The sequence below is a fragment of the Bipolaris oryzae genome (assembly GCF_000523455.1).
Source record: "Bipolaris oryzae ATCC 44560 unplaced genomic scaffold scaffold_193, whole genome shotgun sequence".
NCBI classification, from domain to species: Eukaryota; Fungi; Ascomycota; class Dothideomycetes; order Pleosporales; family Pleosporaceae; genus Bipolaris; species Bipolaris oryzae.
In genome coordinates, this window is record NW_006911469.1 from 1 (window position 1) to 15,378 (window position 15,378).

Genomic DNA, 15,378 nt, shown 5'->3' on the forward strand with positions numbered 1-15,378 from the left:
GGCGGGGCCCGTCATGCCCAGCACGCGGCTGCCGGTCGAAGAGCGCTTTTGCTCGGTCGGGGTCATAGCCATGGTGTTGATGTCGGTGGCGCCGCTCTTCTCGCTGCTAGCAGCATGACAACATGGATGACGGGAAGGCGCGGCCGGGGGATCTGGAGAAGGGAAGGAGCGACTGTGAGTAAGGCAGGAGCGAATGAGCAAGGCGAGACAGAGGGAGCGGAGCGGAGCAGCGGCGGCGGCGCCGGGGCCTGAGGGAAGCTGGATGGACAAAGACGTGTGATGGGCGGCGAAAGGGGCGCATAAACTTCGTCGTGGAGGTCGCGGCGCCCGAGAGCGCCCCCAGGCTGCAAGCGGCATGGTGCCCTCGGTGACGCAGCCGCGACGCTTGGCATCGCTGCGAGATTCAACATCGAACCACTGCTGCTCTGCACCCACCGCCAGCACCACCACCACCACGACTCCATTGGAACTCACCATGTCCTCCATCATCGCCCGCTCCTCCTTCCGCGCCGCCCCGCGTCTCGTCCGCCCGGCCCCCGCCCTCCGCCGCTGGGCTACCAGCGCCGCCGCAGAGGGCGAGAGGCAGCGCAGCAAAGAGGCCCTCAAGAAGGGCGCAAAGCGTGATCCCGAGCTCTACGTACGCCATGCACCTGCCTTCCCACTGTGTTTTTGTCTGCGGTGCAAGCAGAGTGATAGCTGATTGGACTGCAGGTGCTCCTGGCCATCATGAGCGGCATCTTTGGCATTGCGGGATGGCATTTCTGTAAGCGGCATGCCCACACGGTGCACCCACACCACGCCCTCTGTATAGATACTTACATCTCTCCCCGTAGCCCGCTCCCCTACCAGTGCCTCTTCTGAGCGAACGGTTTCCAAGGCTACCGGCAGTGAGCCCTGGAACCGTGACGATATCAGCCACAGCCCTTACCAGTACCACCCTGGCGGCGACACCAGCGTCAAGAAGGACGCTCCTTCGGCTCTCAACGTTGTCGTCATCCCCAATGTCACCCTCCCCAAGGTATGTATCCAATTGCTGGCCAATTACTTTGAATTGTTAGTGCTAACTGCGCAGGAACTCCACGACACCTACAACAAGTGGGGCAAGGACGGCTACTAAAAATTGCAGCAAGTTCCGAGGCGCTCGCCTGGAGCTAAGAAGAACGCCGCTCACGGGCGAGCTGCACATTTCCGCCATCTTCATCATTCGTCTGTGTACATAGGACTGCAAGGAGGCGGCTCGGTATAGAATATTGGAATTTCTCCATCACACCCCTATTTCCTACAAACTAATTGTTGCGCACACTGCACGGTGTCACATATACCCAATTGACCTACACGCGCCCCGAATTGATTTCAGTCACCGACAAAAACATGCTCCTTCGCCTTTTTCTTTTCTTCCTGCTGATTCCCGTCTTCTTTCCTCGTTCGAACAGACAACAAACACCATTCTCCACCTTCCATCTCACCCCATAGGAAATGAATCGTGTAAACCATAGATGCGCTCTCATGGTTGTAAATCATTTCTTCTATCCCGAGACCTTGCTTTTCATAACAGTCATCCTCCTCTTTTCCTCCATTCCCTTGCGCTCACCAGAACATGAGACGAATGAAAAGGAGTCTATGGGTATCTTTTCGCGCGCGCCGTCATACCGGGTGTTCCTATTCTTTACATGGGCTCAAGCTGCGCCTCACAATCGCTTTCGAATCTCCTCCACCATGTTACTCCGGTCGACCAGCAGTCCATCCTTTTCCGGGTTGTTCTCGTCCTTGATTCCCATAGCCTTGATTTTGACTTTGCCATCCTTGAGCTCATCCTCTCCTAGAATGACTGTAAGCGGCACCCCTGCGACCTCGGCTTGCTTGAATTGCTGCTGAACCTTGGGCTTAAGCTTGTACGAGAATTCGGCCTTGATGCCTGCAGCCCACAGCTCTTGTGCGACTTGCATGCGCTCCTTGAGCATGCCGTTGAAGCCCCTGCCACCGAATGCCATGACAAATGCATCTACATCCTTGGCGCGCTGTGTCGATTGGCCGCGTGCCTTCATGATGCTGATGATGCGGTCGATACCGAAGGAGATGCCGACACAAGGAATAGGCTTGCCACTGAACATGCCCACCAACTGATCATAGCGGCCACCTGCAGCCACACTTCCTACGCCAACCTCTTGTTGCTTTCCCTTTCCAGTCGGGGCTGAACCTTCTGTGACAACCTCGTAAATCAGGCCAGTGTAGTAGTCGAGACCCCGTGCAAGCGAAAGATCAAATGATATCCTCTTGCGCGCACCAAAAGCATCCAGGTATGCGAATAGCAGTTCCATCTCTTCAACACCTTTCTGTACGTCTTCTGACTTGGAAAGTTCCTCGTTGCTCTTGAGATACTCGATGATGTCGTCGCCACCCCGGCGTTGTACCCATTCACCAATCTTGTCTGCTACCTCTGTGGCAAGGCCCTTGGTCTCCATCTCCTTCTTCACCTCCTCCCACGGCATCTGTAACATGTCAGTGACCTTCGAGAAAACAGCATACACTCTCTCCTTACTTTATCTAGCTTGTCGACTGCCGAGCTAATTGGTCGAATCAACTCCTCCTTCACGCCCGCCGCCTTGAAGATACCATCGAGAATCTTTCTGTGATTAATCTTAATAGTATACGAATCCCACTCAAGCGCATCAAAAACATCAGTCGCAATCTTAAGCACCTCCGCATCGGGGATCATAGCATCGTACGACCCCGCGATATCGAAATCGCACTGGTAAAACTCGCGCATGCGACCCTTCGTCATGGCGGGTTGATCGCGTCGATACACCTTGGCAATCTGGTACCGCTTGAAGCTCTGCACACTAGGGTTCATTGCGAGCCACCGGGCAAGCGGGACAGTCAAGTCGTAGCGTAGCGAGCATAGCTCGCCGCCCTGGTCTTGCAGGTCATATATGAGTTTTGAGTCTTCGCCGTATTTGCCGCTTAGAATCTCCTTGAGCTCGAACACGGGCGTGTCGAGTGTTGTGGCGCCGTGGCGCTTGAAGACGTCGGTTACTGTCTGAAAAAGGCGATCGCGGAGTGCGGCATCTTCGCCGGTCCCTGGGATGGTTGTAAGTATATAGCGTTAAGCATATGTACCCCTCCAAAAAGGGAAGAAAAGAAGAGTACGTACAATCCCGCGTGCCCTTTGGCACCTTGAGTGTAAAGTTCTTGCCCTTATCTTCCTTGCCCATTTCGTCGTCACCCAGCGACCAAGTTTGTGTGGAGAGTCTACGGTGGGGGGCGGGGGTTACAGAAAGGCGTATGCGGCGGAAAGCTGTTGTTTGTGTGAATTTGCGTGAGGCAAAAGTAGCAGTACTATATCGCAGGGCGTCTGGTCGTAGTAGTGGCAGCGCGGGGCAGGCAAAGTGGGGTGAAATGCGCGGCATGGACTGGAAATAAAAAAAGTGACTCAATTCGCCAAAGAGCAAAGCGGCCGCCGCCGTTTGGAAAAGATTCGGGTCTGCACGTAAATTGGTCCGTGCTTGTTTACGTCACTGCCCTGTTCAGGTGTCTACACCCATGTGTGATTTGATTCTGTGTAAACAGATGTCTATGAATCAATTTTATGATCGCTGTAGGGGTATCTAGACACACTTCACGCTTTCACCATGCTTTTCGAAACTTTAGCAAATCCCTCTGTCCATAACACTCGGCCACAACTGTCAAAATCATGTCGATTGCTGCCCGTGTTTCTACATCACTCTCGGTTAAAGGTGTGCTCTGCAGCTCTGCACGATTGGTCTGTGCGGCATCAGATGTAGAAACCGGTGCACGTGTGACATTCTCTTTTTGAGGCTTGTTGTTGCGCATCTCCTGTCGTTGTCTCTCGGCCTCTGCTCGGGAAAGCAACTTGAAGTTTGACGCTGCAGGTGTTTCAACTGGTGCGTCTGATGGCGGGACCGCTGGCTGCACTAAACGGTCCCCAAGCTGGGCGAGAAGACGTGCTCTAGCCTTCTCAAGGTCTCCCACTTCTGCTGCATCTGGTGTCTCAGCTTCGTCTTCTGAGATGGCCATTTCTGCACCCGAATCGCCCGCATCATCATCCATGACCTCTCCACTTTCCAGACCGCTGTCCGCGTTGACCATCGAGTCGTCGTCTTCTTTCACAAGTGCAGAACCTGAATTGTCTCCGGATTCATCATCGGATTCGTCTCTTGTTTCGCCCTCTGGAGCGCATTGCTCCTCTGGACTCCTGTCAGAGAGCCTTTTCACCAAACGGCTAGCAGCAAGACCTAGATCCCGAATCTTGCCGATCCTCTCATGGTCCAAAGTCCCAAAGTCTCCCGTCAAGGCCAGCAGTGTCCATATCCAGCAGCTCTTTTGACGTGATACCTCAGTAGATCGATCTAATGAGAGTGCACAGCCATGCAGAGCCACATATAAAGTTGATTCGTCCATTTGAGTGACTTCCTCAAGTGCAGGATAGTCGCGACCAATGGCTTCCGCCCAATAGTGCTTTCCAGACTGATCACTGCGTTGGGATTTTCGGGAACTTGTTGTTTTCCCTGAAGGCGGTTTGTGTTCCCGGATTGTAGAGAGTTTGTTGCGAAGAGTGTAGAATCGCCGAATGAGCGCCCATTGACAGCTCTCCTGCGGGTCGAGATCCTCTACGTCTCCGTCCCAGTACTCTGATGCACCCTCACTCTCGCTTTCTAGAGCAACCCAGGTACCATCGTTGTATACAGTACGTTGTGTGCCTACGGTCAGTTTATTGGCATTGCGACTGTCGTTGCCATGATCACTGCTAGTGCTGTGCACGTCGGTCGGGGCTACGAGGAGGGTGGGTATTGCTGAGGCTTCAGACCTGGTTCGAGATGTAAGCAATAGCCCCTTATTTTTTGTAGAGGATGTGCGAAAACGTCGCAACCTGAGATAATTACCTGACACTTCGAAGGTATGCTACTGCCTCATCTATCGACTCGTCCGTCAAATGCTCTTCTCCCTCAAGTCCTGGAAGCACCGATCGTACGCCTGGCTCTCGAAACGGTTCATTGGCGCGTGATTTGCCCTTGGCACGCGAATTGTTGCGATCAGTTTTTGCGCGCTTTGTTTCCGACGCGTTTTCCTGCTCGTGCTTTCTCTTGCTGCCGGGAGTTGCTAGAGCAGACGCGGATGGCGGAGGAGGCTGTGGCGATAGGAGATAATCATTAGGTCTCGATAACTTGTTGTAAGACCCTCCGTCTTTGGTAACAGCCAGATTCACACCAGAGGCTGCCATGTTGGCGGTGGAAAAGTGCAGTACATAGGCATTCAGTAGACAGGAATGCGGAGTTAGGAACGGAGGTGGACGAAGTTGGTCTAGCGTTATTTTTCGACTTCCCTATCCGTAGATGAAGTGATACGGAGCAGGTTATCCCGCACCATTAGTGACTAGTGTTGTATTTTTTGTTCAGCACAAATACATTATCTGCCTATTATAAGCTATCTAATGGCTATTCTTAGCCCCTAGGGTATCATACATATGTGCATAAGAGTTATTTCGCGATATCAAGTCCCTTCTACATAACATCCTAACGAGCGAAGAAAAGTTACAAAAACAAACACATACGACAGCGGGGATTCGCTAGTGGTCACCCTGTTGGAGGCTAGATAAGTACATTACTAGAAAATGCACTACTCTAGGGTAGAGAAGGCGCTAAAGCAGCATCTATAAGAGGAGGTAAGGGGAGAGGCGCTCAAGCAGCACCTGGGAATAGATAGTGGATAGACACTCATGCAGCACCTGGGAAGGTAGGGAAGTGAAGCGAGGTGAGGTGAGAAAGAAGTCAAGTATAGCAGGTATGGTTTATATCCAAGAAGGCTCACGTGATGCTATCGATAACTCGGCTTGGCACTACATCATAAGAAACGGCATTCTTCCGCCCCCTTCGCACGCTGTACAGAGACAGTCAACATTTCACAAAAGTCAGATATTGATATTGAGGCACTAAGGCATCCTCTCGTGCACAGTGCTCGGTATGTAATGCTGTGAGCGCGGGGTCAGTTTCCGCTCTACTTCACGATTGCATCCACTGAAGCGCGATCCACGTGTATCTCAGAGTCGACTTGCTCAAAAACTGAGTAAGCAACTAGAGACAAAAGAAAGATGTCGCAGATGTAGAGGAGTTTATTGCTCTATAATTAGATAAACATGATTGGTATATTTAAGGAAACGGAAAGTGGTTCTATAAAAATAAATAAAAACTTATTCAGAATTTAAAGAAGAGCTGGTAGACCTTTGCACTAACACATCTTACTTACTCTATTTCTATAGTCATATAAACTAGAGGTCTCTAAATGTAACTATATATAACTTAAGTAGTAGAAAAGTCTAGATTTTATGTAAGTATAATCTAAGACTACTAACTATCTTACTCTTAATATTGTATTAGCACGTATTATCGTATCTAATAAGTACGCCAGTAAATAGATACCCCCCGGCTGTAGAGTAGAGTCTGGGTTAGGTTAGGTTACATAGGTCAAGGGTAGAGGTTAGGTAGGGTTACTTAGCGCTAGGTACGACTCTACCTCTACCCGTGGTCCGTGAGACTCGACCCAATTTCTACCCTGCCTCTGGGTAGACTCTACCCATTTGTCAGCGTAGCGACGAATAACCTTTGCCCAGCTTGATATTTTAGGGTACATAGTAAAGAAGGTATAGCTTAAACTCAATGTAGGTTATCCACTTCTATTAATATCTTCACAAGAGTTGAAAGTGACATAGACCCTGTAACATCGCAGGGTAGACCAGTGTCTGGTAGGCTAAGAGTACCCATGTAATGGAAGACCAGGGAATAAGCATTTGGTAATATGTAAGCATTACGTCCTCAAAGTATATACTAGGTCTTACTGAATACTCATCAACACATGATTAAACTTTTAGACAGAAATAGTATAAAACGTGAGTAAATTTCCCATACATGCCTACACACCGATTCTGTATTCTCTACATCCATCCTTCACAAACGACTTACTTCTTCTCTACACGATGTGGGCCCCATTTATTTTCATCGCCTCACTTCTTAGCGTCGCTCAAGCTACGCCAGTCTCTCTAGACGCACGCGGAATCAGCGTTGCTAGAAGCGAGGTAGACTCTCTCGCAGCGTACGGAGTGCTACAGAAACGGTAGGGAAGCTGCTTTTCAATAACACGGCCTTCGACTAGTCGTTCGGTTGTCAGTCTAGGCCAACTTGAAATCACTAACCTTGTTGGCCGAACCGCATCTACCCCTCAGCACCTTGGCAACCTTGTCGATGTTATTATTATTGGGCAGGAGGGGTCTAATGATGTAACCTTCAGAATGACAAACAGGGGTTCAGCGAATCGACTTATAATTACGCGATGGCAGTAAGTCTCTTACGATTCTCTATGTAATTATACATAGCTAATTTAGTTTACTAGAGGGACTGGTCACGCGGGCAATGGATGGACCAATCTCGGGAGCTATCTTGTCCCTAGAACAAATCATTTTGATATCTGTGTTACTTTGTCATCGCAAAGCGGATATCGGTGGTATATACAGATGGAAAACTAGGAATAGGAGTGGGAGTAGGAGATCGGTATTTGACATAAGCAGATGCAGACGAAGCTGCAAATTCCTCAAGGAAACAATAATCGCATGTCATGGTTGATACTTTGAATGCACGTTAGTTGGATGGGATTTACTTTTGTTAGGGCACTCCTACCTGAGAGTTTATTCTTGGACTAATTATCTGGGTTGACACCGAAACCATTTCAAAGACCGTAGTTACAAAGCTTGTTGCTGGGCAATGATTAGATACAATACGTTCCTGTATTTCAGCTAAGAACATACCCATTATTCAGACGCAAAACGTCGTTACTCTCGCGAACGCTTTCCACGCAGTGTGTTGGTAGTACCGCATTTCCCGATCGGTCAATGTAGCGGTCTTTGCAGGCGTTGGTTGCCCGGCCTAACCATGTGTCGAGAGCAAAGGTACATTCAGCTGTGCATACAAGATTCAGTGTTTCATCGCCCTTGAAGCATCCTTGATCAGCCCATTCAAGTGCGGGATCGCCCGCTATTAGGAGATTGAAGACATTAACAGAACTTCATGTGAGTTTGGTGCCAGCATTGGTGAAGTTGTAGAATTGGAAGTTGGCGACTGCAACCCTAACGCATGATAGAGCTGCCGCGAAGTGTGAAAGAGAGATCATGTCGGTTTAGTCAACGCCACAGGCCAATCAACGAGGAACCAAGAAAGTCGAGATATCAAAGGCATGGCTATAGGGAACAATCACGGACCTGGAAATCAAACTATGGTGTGTGATACTTGCATGCTGTAGGGGGTGTGGGGAGATTTGCAAAGGCTACATTTGCTCACTGCAAGCTTAGCAGTACCTGAGATGAACGCAACCTCAAACAAGCTACCATTTAAATACAATAATTGCCTTTGCCATAGAATAAGACCAAGAAGCTGAGAGGATGCGCCAGGCATGTCCAGACGATGAAGTCTCTGGCGTGATTCTCACAACACTAGACTGGGAAAAGAAGGAGGTCCGCGGTAATTTGCTACGATGCTCCGGTTGTGTCATAAAGATACATCAGGTATCCAGCACCATCTAAGCGTAGCACAAAGCAGCCGGGGTCATGGAGGGAGGGCGTATATCATGCCGATGCTCGGCGGCGATAAGAGAGCGGCTCTGCAAAAAACGACGTGGAGAATTCAGAGAAACCTTGGCAAAACTTTGCGCCAACACCCGTTGTTTGCCCTGGTCATCTGGCTGTGCGAATCCGAGATCCCTGACCACTACCACGTTCAATCCAGGCATTGAGGTAGCCTACACGTTACATGAGTACACCCTAAGATTGCTACATGCTTTGCTGTCACTATGGATACTGGCACATATTATCGTTTCCAACAGGTTGGTCAGCGAGACTTCTGCCTAGAATCTGTTTTGGTGGATTGTCAACGCTTCTCAGTATCATTGACTAATCAAATACAGCATATGAAGCTATGTAGACCGCTGTATTGAGTACTACAGTAGTCCCCGCTATGATTGGAAACACTATTGTAAGCACGACAATGTAAAAGTGAAAGACGAAAATGGGCGGCAGGCTGAAGATTGGTCACGGGGGTTTATAGGAATCGCCCTATTTACGTTTTTGGTAGTCTAATGACATGAAGTTCTTCATGTGCATCTCTTCCTTGATTATTGCGCTGGGTATATAAAGCATTGAGCTGTACTTCTACAACTTCCTCCACACTCCTATTCTATAATTAAATAATCATTACCTTCTTTACCCATTTCCTGCTATACAAATTGTATTGCACCTGGAAATATATCCTTCTGAAACACTATTTGCTAGTCTCGAACTACGACATCGCAAGATATCGGACTGCTTCGTTTCTCTCGAATCACTCTATCAGGAATAGAAACACTTCTTAAGGGGTGACATAAGTTACTTTTTCTCTTTAATCAACAATCGTTCACTGGCCCTAATTCGCAGATCGATGAGTTTCACGATGAACGAGTTGAGCTGCGCGACGATACCAGGCATCTACGAAGGACAGACACACTGAGCCCATCAAACCCAGCCATATTGTGGCTTACCTCAAGTCCTAGGCGCAATATACCGGTTGGCGTCTCTATCGGTACAGACTTAAAACTACAGCAGCAAGAACTCAATATAAACGCATGCCGAATCAAGACGAATTCAGAACAACCGATGGGATCTCGTACCAAAAAGGGATGTAGGGCCAAGTCTTAGATGACAACATGACAAAGGGAATGGCCAAAGTCTTCATCCGGGGTGTTACTAAGGGCCCTGGCTTTACCAACCACTGGATCCCAATCCAGTTCATGGAAAGGCACCCTTCGGGCTTGACAGTATCATCGCATATTACAACAGGATAGTATCGCGGTACTCACAAGAACCATCATCACCGGCATTAAAGAAGCTGGCCTTTGTGAAGTTCTTTCCTCGGGCCGTCCGTTTTCAGTTCGCGATCTAGTTGCCACTAGCTGACACTACCTTACGGACCTGCGGCCATCTCGAAAAGGTGAAATTTATGTCGGGTTTCATAAGACGGGAATTTAATTAGGACTTCGCTGGATATCCGCATGCACAGATATATACTGAGGACGGCGTATTATTTATTTTGGCGGAATTTCCCCCGAAAAGAAGTTTGACTTATGTGGAATCTAGTATGACGCCAACTGAAGCTCATAGATATACCGAGTATGCAATGATATTTCATACGGTTTCTCTCCGTCTACAGACGACACCCAAAGATGGAGAAGGGGGAGCCGCCGTGTTCATGGCTATCTACCGGTACTCCAATCTACCGGTAATGCCAGTACCCAAGCCAGGAGCATATGCGTCCACCATAATTATCAATATGAATCGCAAACTGAAGACATTAATCACTATACAATGACTCATCATCGATGGAGAAAAAGGACGGCTTCGGCGACCCTCCTGGTATATATGTAGAACTGCCACCAAGTCCAGGTACAACCTTGGATTTATCCCCTACGGCATCAAGGGTTGCTTTTGACCTTGTCAATGCCGGTTTCTCCGGGTCCGACGTGGCGATCATCTCTGCGTACACCGCACAATTAGCCACCCCTCGATATGCGCTACACACCTTCACCGACTAGTATTTACAGTAAGACAGGAGCAGCAATGAGTATCGTCTCAGCGCACAGCTAAACGAGATTGAGATCTTCCCTGTAGACAGAAATGCAAGGCGACCAGAAAGAAGCCATTATCCATTGTACCACCACGTCGAGCGATCTGGGATTCACTGCGAAGGTAACTCGCCAGCTTCTTACTAATGGTCGCGCCTTACGAACGGGAGTCGAGCAAGTTCATGGGCTGCCCGTATCGAGTGGGACAATCCTCTCGGTTCGGGAAAGTGGAGACCTAATGTATATCCAGTCAGGACATATGTTTGAGTTAACAGATCTTCTTGCATCAGGATCTCGAGAGCTATATAAAGGGATGCTGTTCCTCGGGTTATGTGGTTGGGCGCACAGTGCGAAATGGCAATGGGGCCATGTATTGTGAGGGTATGCCCGGAAGCACGTCAAGAGTATAAGACTGGAAGTTTGGCTCAACAAACTGAGGATATTCTTTGTCTCTCTGCTAAATAGAGGAAGATGCACAGGACGCGCGATGAGAGGAGATATAGCAAGTATCACAATGGCATCAGCAATAGGGAGCACGACGGCTATATCAGCCAGTATTCGGCAGAACCCCTGCGGTGATTCTGGTGGCACTGCAGTTGGATACTGCAATTGTTGTAATGCTTGTTTTCTTTTCCCTAGTCTTCTTCTTCTATAGTCTTTTCTGCAAATAAGTATATGTCAGAAATATTAACCCAAGAAAAGACTTCATGATTCGAATTTACAAGCACGTAATGAGATCCAATGGAACCATGCACAGCGACAAGCGGGCTGTTGGTACTTTCGTATACGAATGCATTAAAAATTATGTTGGAAACCTAACTACAGCACCAGAAATACTGGGCTTGATTAAACCATATCTAAACTCATTATGTATATTCACGACTAGCCAAAGAGCTCCCTTACACCTACAAAGGCGACCCAGGGTACCGGCACTACCCATCAGACCTATAGCGCACATGACCTCCCAACGCCGTTGATCGTCATTGTCATTACTAGTACACTATTATGAGATAGTTCCTCTCTCACAACTCCCTTTCCCTTGCAATCTCGGCCTGTTGACGCAGCTTGGGAGCAGTGGTGCTTCCCTGACTGCTTCCACTGGGATGCACTCCCTGTTCCATGTCAGCAGCCCAAAGGGCAGCACCGACAGTATTGGTAAAGCAAAAGAAGATGCCGACAACGGGCACGAGCTCGAGAAGGACGGCGGGAACACCGAAGCTTGGACATGTCAGTTGACTCCCTATCTAATCATGTCGGTCTACTCACCTGGTGTATGCAGCCTTGCGCTCCTCAATGAATCGCTCCTTCTCCTGCTTCTTCATCTGCTTGAGCTGAAAGTACCTGGCATGTGCAGTTGGACCAAACTTGCGTCCCTGAAGGATGACGAAGATAAAGGTACCAACAATGGGGATGAAGTTGAGAGGCAGGTACATGAAGTAGCGAATGATGGCCTTGGGGGTAAACTTTGCAAATGGCTTGCTGACCAGCTTGCCTAGCTTTCCAATGGGATCACTTCCTGACTTGACCTGACGCTCGTTTGATACAAGTGCAGTTTGGTTTCGGCAGACCATTGTGCCGTCAAAGGTGTCAATCAAGGCATCATCAATGAGAAAGTTCTTGCTCAGGACAGAGAATATGGTGGACGACTCGCTGAGAACAAGCAGAACAGTTGTGACAATGGCGAGAGGACCGTTGAAGAGGGTGAGAAGCGCAGCTTGTGGGACATAGGTGACAGCAAACATCATGACAGTCACACCCAGACCGAGCGAGACGGTTGGGAGGAGCTTGGCAGCCAGGGGCTTCCATAGTGCTCGGTGTGTGAAGAAGTAGGCGATTCCCTGACTTGTTGTTAATCTTGACGACTGCCTCGGTGTTCCGAGTTCCGGATACGGACCTTGAAAGGATAGAGATAAGCGGCTGATCGGACAGCATCTGACGCCAGCTGCTTATACTGGTCAAAGTCCTCTTTTGCGACTTCCTTGACTTTGTCGGGGACTCTCAATCTGGACTCGGACATGGTTGCGGCGGGGAAGTCGGGGCGATTGGAGGAATTGGGGATTCTGCAAGGAAAATTGCGTCGTGATGGACATCAAGTCGCGTCGTCGAGCCATGGGGGGGAAGGGTTTGGTGTAGCTGGAACGACGTCATTATCACGTACATGGTTGGCCCAAGCTTCAGTTCCAGCAACGCGGGAAATTCTGCCAGCGGCCGTGTCCAACGGAGACGGATGAACAGGCACATGTCTTTTCTGTGAATTTCTGAGACGCGTTGCAAGTCCCACTTAATTGATATCATCGGTGGGTGTGTTCGTCGAGACGCAAGAGTATCCGTAAGATGGCGACATTGCAGGGTACGTCATTCACCCCCAGCTTTTACGTGTTGCAGGGAACCCCAGCAGTGACCCTCGTGCCAGGTTAATCGCCATCGTGCCCGCCTGGCCCGTGATGCTCATACGGATGGTAAACCAGAAAAACGCGCTGTCAAGAGATTTGGCGTGTGCGTGCAAGACAATAGGGTATACATGTCGATGCGGCGGCTTCTAGACCGTGGGCGCGGTACCCACTCTGGTTGTCGTGCCCTGTTTACGCGCAGCTGTGGCGGTGTATGCCGAGCTGGGCACCAGGGAACTGATGCAACATTAGATGAAAGCGGGAGTGGAGTTATGGCTAAGCTTTGCCCTACCCCACATTTCCATGCACCGAATTCGAACAATGACGCAACCCAGCCCGCATGCTGAGTCCCGCTATCATCAAACCGGCCAAGCCAGTGTAAAACCTTCCCTGGAGGGTCCCGTCGTAGGAGCCATTAGCCAACCTCCTGTGGCTGCCAGAGGCGTGGCACGGCTGCCGTAAATTAGACAAACGAGGGGAACATCACCAGACCAATGCCGCTTCGAGACCCGCTTGACCAGGTTTCCTTACATCCATCCAGGTTTCTTGCGGCGCTCGAGACATTTTGACGTGAGCATCCACAGTTTGCTGTGGCTGATCGCTCCACTAGCCATCGCCTCCTGGATATCTGGTCTTGCCTGCCGTTTGTATCACCAACATGAACATGACGTATGGGAGGGCCTTGAGGGTTCTTGCTCCTTCATCGAATACATATAAGAAGGCATTGGTCCCTTTGCTTTTCACCATCATCAACACAAACACAAACATCTCACAACAACAACAACTACCTACTTCACACTTCCAATCATCTACTAGTACATTACATTACATTACCCTCAGATTACATACACAACCGCAATCATGACAGGAATGATGGAGAAAGTCAAGGCCAAGGTCGACAACGTCATCCACAAGGACAAGACTCATGGTAAGCAACTCCAAGATTCGCTTTCATCTTCTTTTGCTAACATTTCCCAGACGACCCTACCGGCCCTCACAGCTCACATACCGCCAACGCTGCTGACCCTACTGTACACAACACCTCCACAACTCACACTGGCTCGACCGGCCTTACTGGTAACAGCCATGGTACCCACGGCACAACAGGCTACAGTGACCCCACTGGCCCCCACGACTCTCATATTGCCAACAAGGCTGACCCTAGGGTTGACTCCGACCGTGTCGGCACTGCTGGCAACCTAGGAAGTGGCACCCACACCACCGGCAGCCATGGAGTCACTGGCACCCACGGAGTCACTGGTACCCATGGTTCAACTGGATACAGTGACCCCACTGGTCCTCACGACTCCCACTTGGCCAACAAGGCCGACCCCAGGGTTGACTCCGACCGCGTCGGTACCGCTGGCAACCTGGGATCCAACACCCACGGCACTCACGGAGTCACTGGCACTCATGGCTCAACTGGATACAGCGACCCTACCGGTCCTCACGACTCCCGCTTGGCCAACAAGGCCGACCCTAGGGTCGACTCTGATCGTGTCGGCACTGCTGGCAACCTGGGAAGTGGCACCCACACAACTGGCAGCCATGGACTTACTGGCACTCACGGAACCACTGGCACTCACGGAACCACTGGCACTCACGGAGTAACTGGAACCCATGGTTCATCAGGCTACAGTGACCCCACTGGCCCCCACGACTCCCGCTTGGCCAACAAGGCCGACCCCAGGGTTGATTCTGATCGTGTCGGCACTGCTGGCAACCTGGGAAGTGGTACCCACACAACTGGCAGCCACACAACCGGCACCCACGGAACATCCAGCCACAGCGATCCCACTGGTCCTCACGACTCGCACCTCGCCAACAAGCTTGACCCCAGGGTCGACTCTGACCGTGTTGGCCCCGCTGGAAACAAGGGAAGCGCCGCCTATAACACCAGCACAGGCACTGGCAACTTGGCTCACCGCGACAACGAGACTGGTGACCTGCCCAAGGCCCTTGTAGAGCCCTACTCCCAGGCCGAGCCTCACTCCTCCCTCCAGAACGGCCACCACACCACCGGTACTCACGGTACTACTGGCCTCCACGGCTCCAACGGAACTCACGGTAGCAATGGTCTTCACAGCACCACCGGTACCACTGGTACCCACGGCACTCACGGCACTCACGGTACTGACATCCATGGCAAGCCATCCTTGATGGACAAGCTGAGTAAGTAGTCTCTGACATTCCATTCAAGACATACATATACTAACCTCTACTAGACCCCAAGAAGGACGCAGACCACGATGGAAAGGCTGGCCTACTTGATTAGATGCCGTCTCGTCTCCTGTATACATGTAATATTGTAAACAAAGAGGTCCCACTGAGCGAC

General features: G+C 50.2%; 5 protein-coding genes across 5 annotated transcripts; 2 read left to right on the forward strand and 3 right to left on the reverse strand.

The window, feature by feature from the left end:
- Positions 1-475: 475 nt before the first annotated feature.
- COCMIDRAFT_8980 (uncharacterized protein) lies at positions 476-1,117 on the forward strand (the record flags this gene model as incomplete). Its single annotated transcript, XM_007694009.1, has 4 exons — positions 476-637; positions 712-763; positions 834-1,018; positions 1,073-1,117. 4 exons carry the CDS (start codon positions 476-478, stop codon positions 1,115-1,117), a joined length of 444 nt encoding a protein of 147 aa, XP_007692199.1.
- Positions 1,118-1,688: 571 nt separating this feature from the next.
- On the reverse strand, positions 1,689-3,407 carry COCMIDRAFT_8981 (uncharacterized protein; the record flags this gene model as incomplete). The annotated part of the gene is made up of 3 exons (XM_007694010.1): positions 1,689-2,489; positions 2,540-3,078; positions 3,152-3,407. 3 exons carry the CDS (start codon positions 3,405-3,407, stop codon positions 1,689-1,691), a joined length of 1,596 nt encoding a protein of 531 aa, XP_007692200.1.
- A 217-nt stretch (positions 3,408-3,624) lies between these two features.
- Positions 3,625-5,239, reverse strand: COCMIDRAFT_106589 (uncharacterized protein; the record flags this gene model as incomplete). Its single annotated transcript, XM_007694024.1, has 2 exons — positions 3,625-4,825; positions 4,902-5,239. The coding sequence occupies 2 exons, from the start codon at positions 5,237-5,239 to the stop codon at positions 3,625-3,627; spliced, it is 1,539 nt and encodes a 512-aa protein (XP_007692214.1).
- Positions 5,240-11,675: 6,436 nt separating this feature from the next.
- On the reverse strand, positions 11,676-12,670 carry COCMIDRAFT_40520 (uncharacterized protein; the record flags this gene model as incomplete). Its single annotated transcript, XM_007694016.1, has 3 exons — positions 11,676-11,871; positions 11,920-12,491; positions 12,548-12,670. 3 exons carry the CDS (start codon positions 12,668-12,670, stop codon positions 11,676-11,678), a joined length of 891 nt encoding a protein of 296 aa, XP_007692206.1.
- A 1,234-nt stretch (positions 12,671-13,904) lies between these two features.
- COCMIDRAFT_40521 (uncharacterized protein) lies at positions 13,905-15,318 on the forward strand (the record flags this gene model as incomplete). Its single annotated transcript, XM_007694017.1, has 3 exons — positions 13,905-13,971; positions 14,022-15,215; positions 15,269-15,318. The coding sequence occupies 3 exons, from the start codon at positions 13,905-13,907 to the stop codon at positions 15,316-15,318; spliced, it is 1,311 nt and encodes a 436-aa protein (XP_007692207.1).
- Positions 15,319-15,378: the final 60 nt, after the last annotated feature.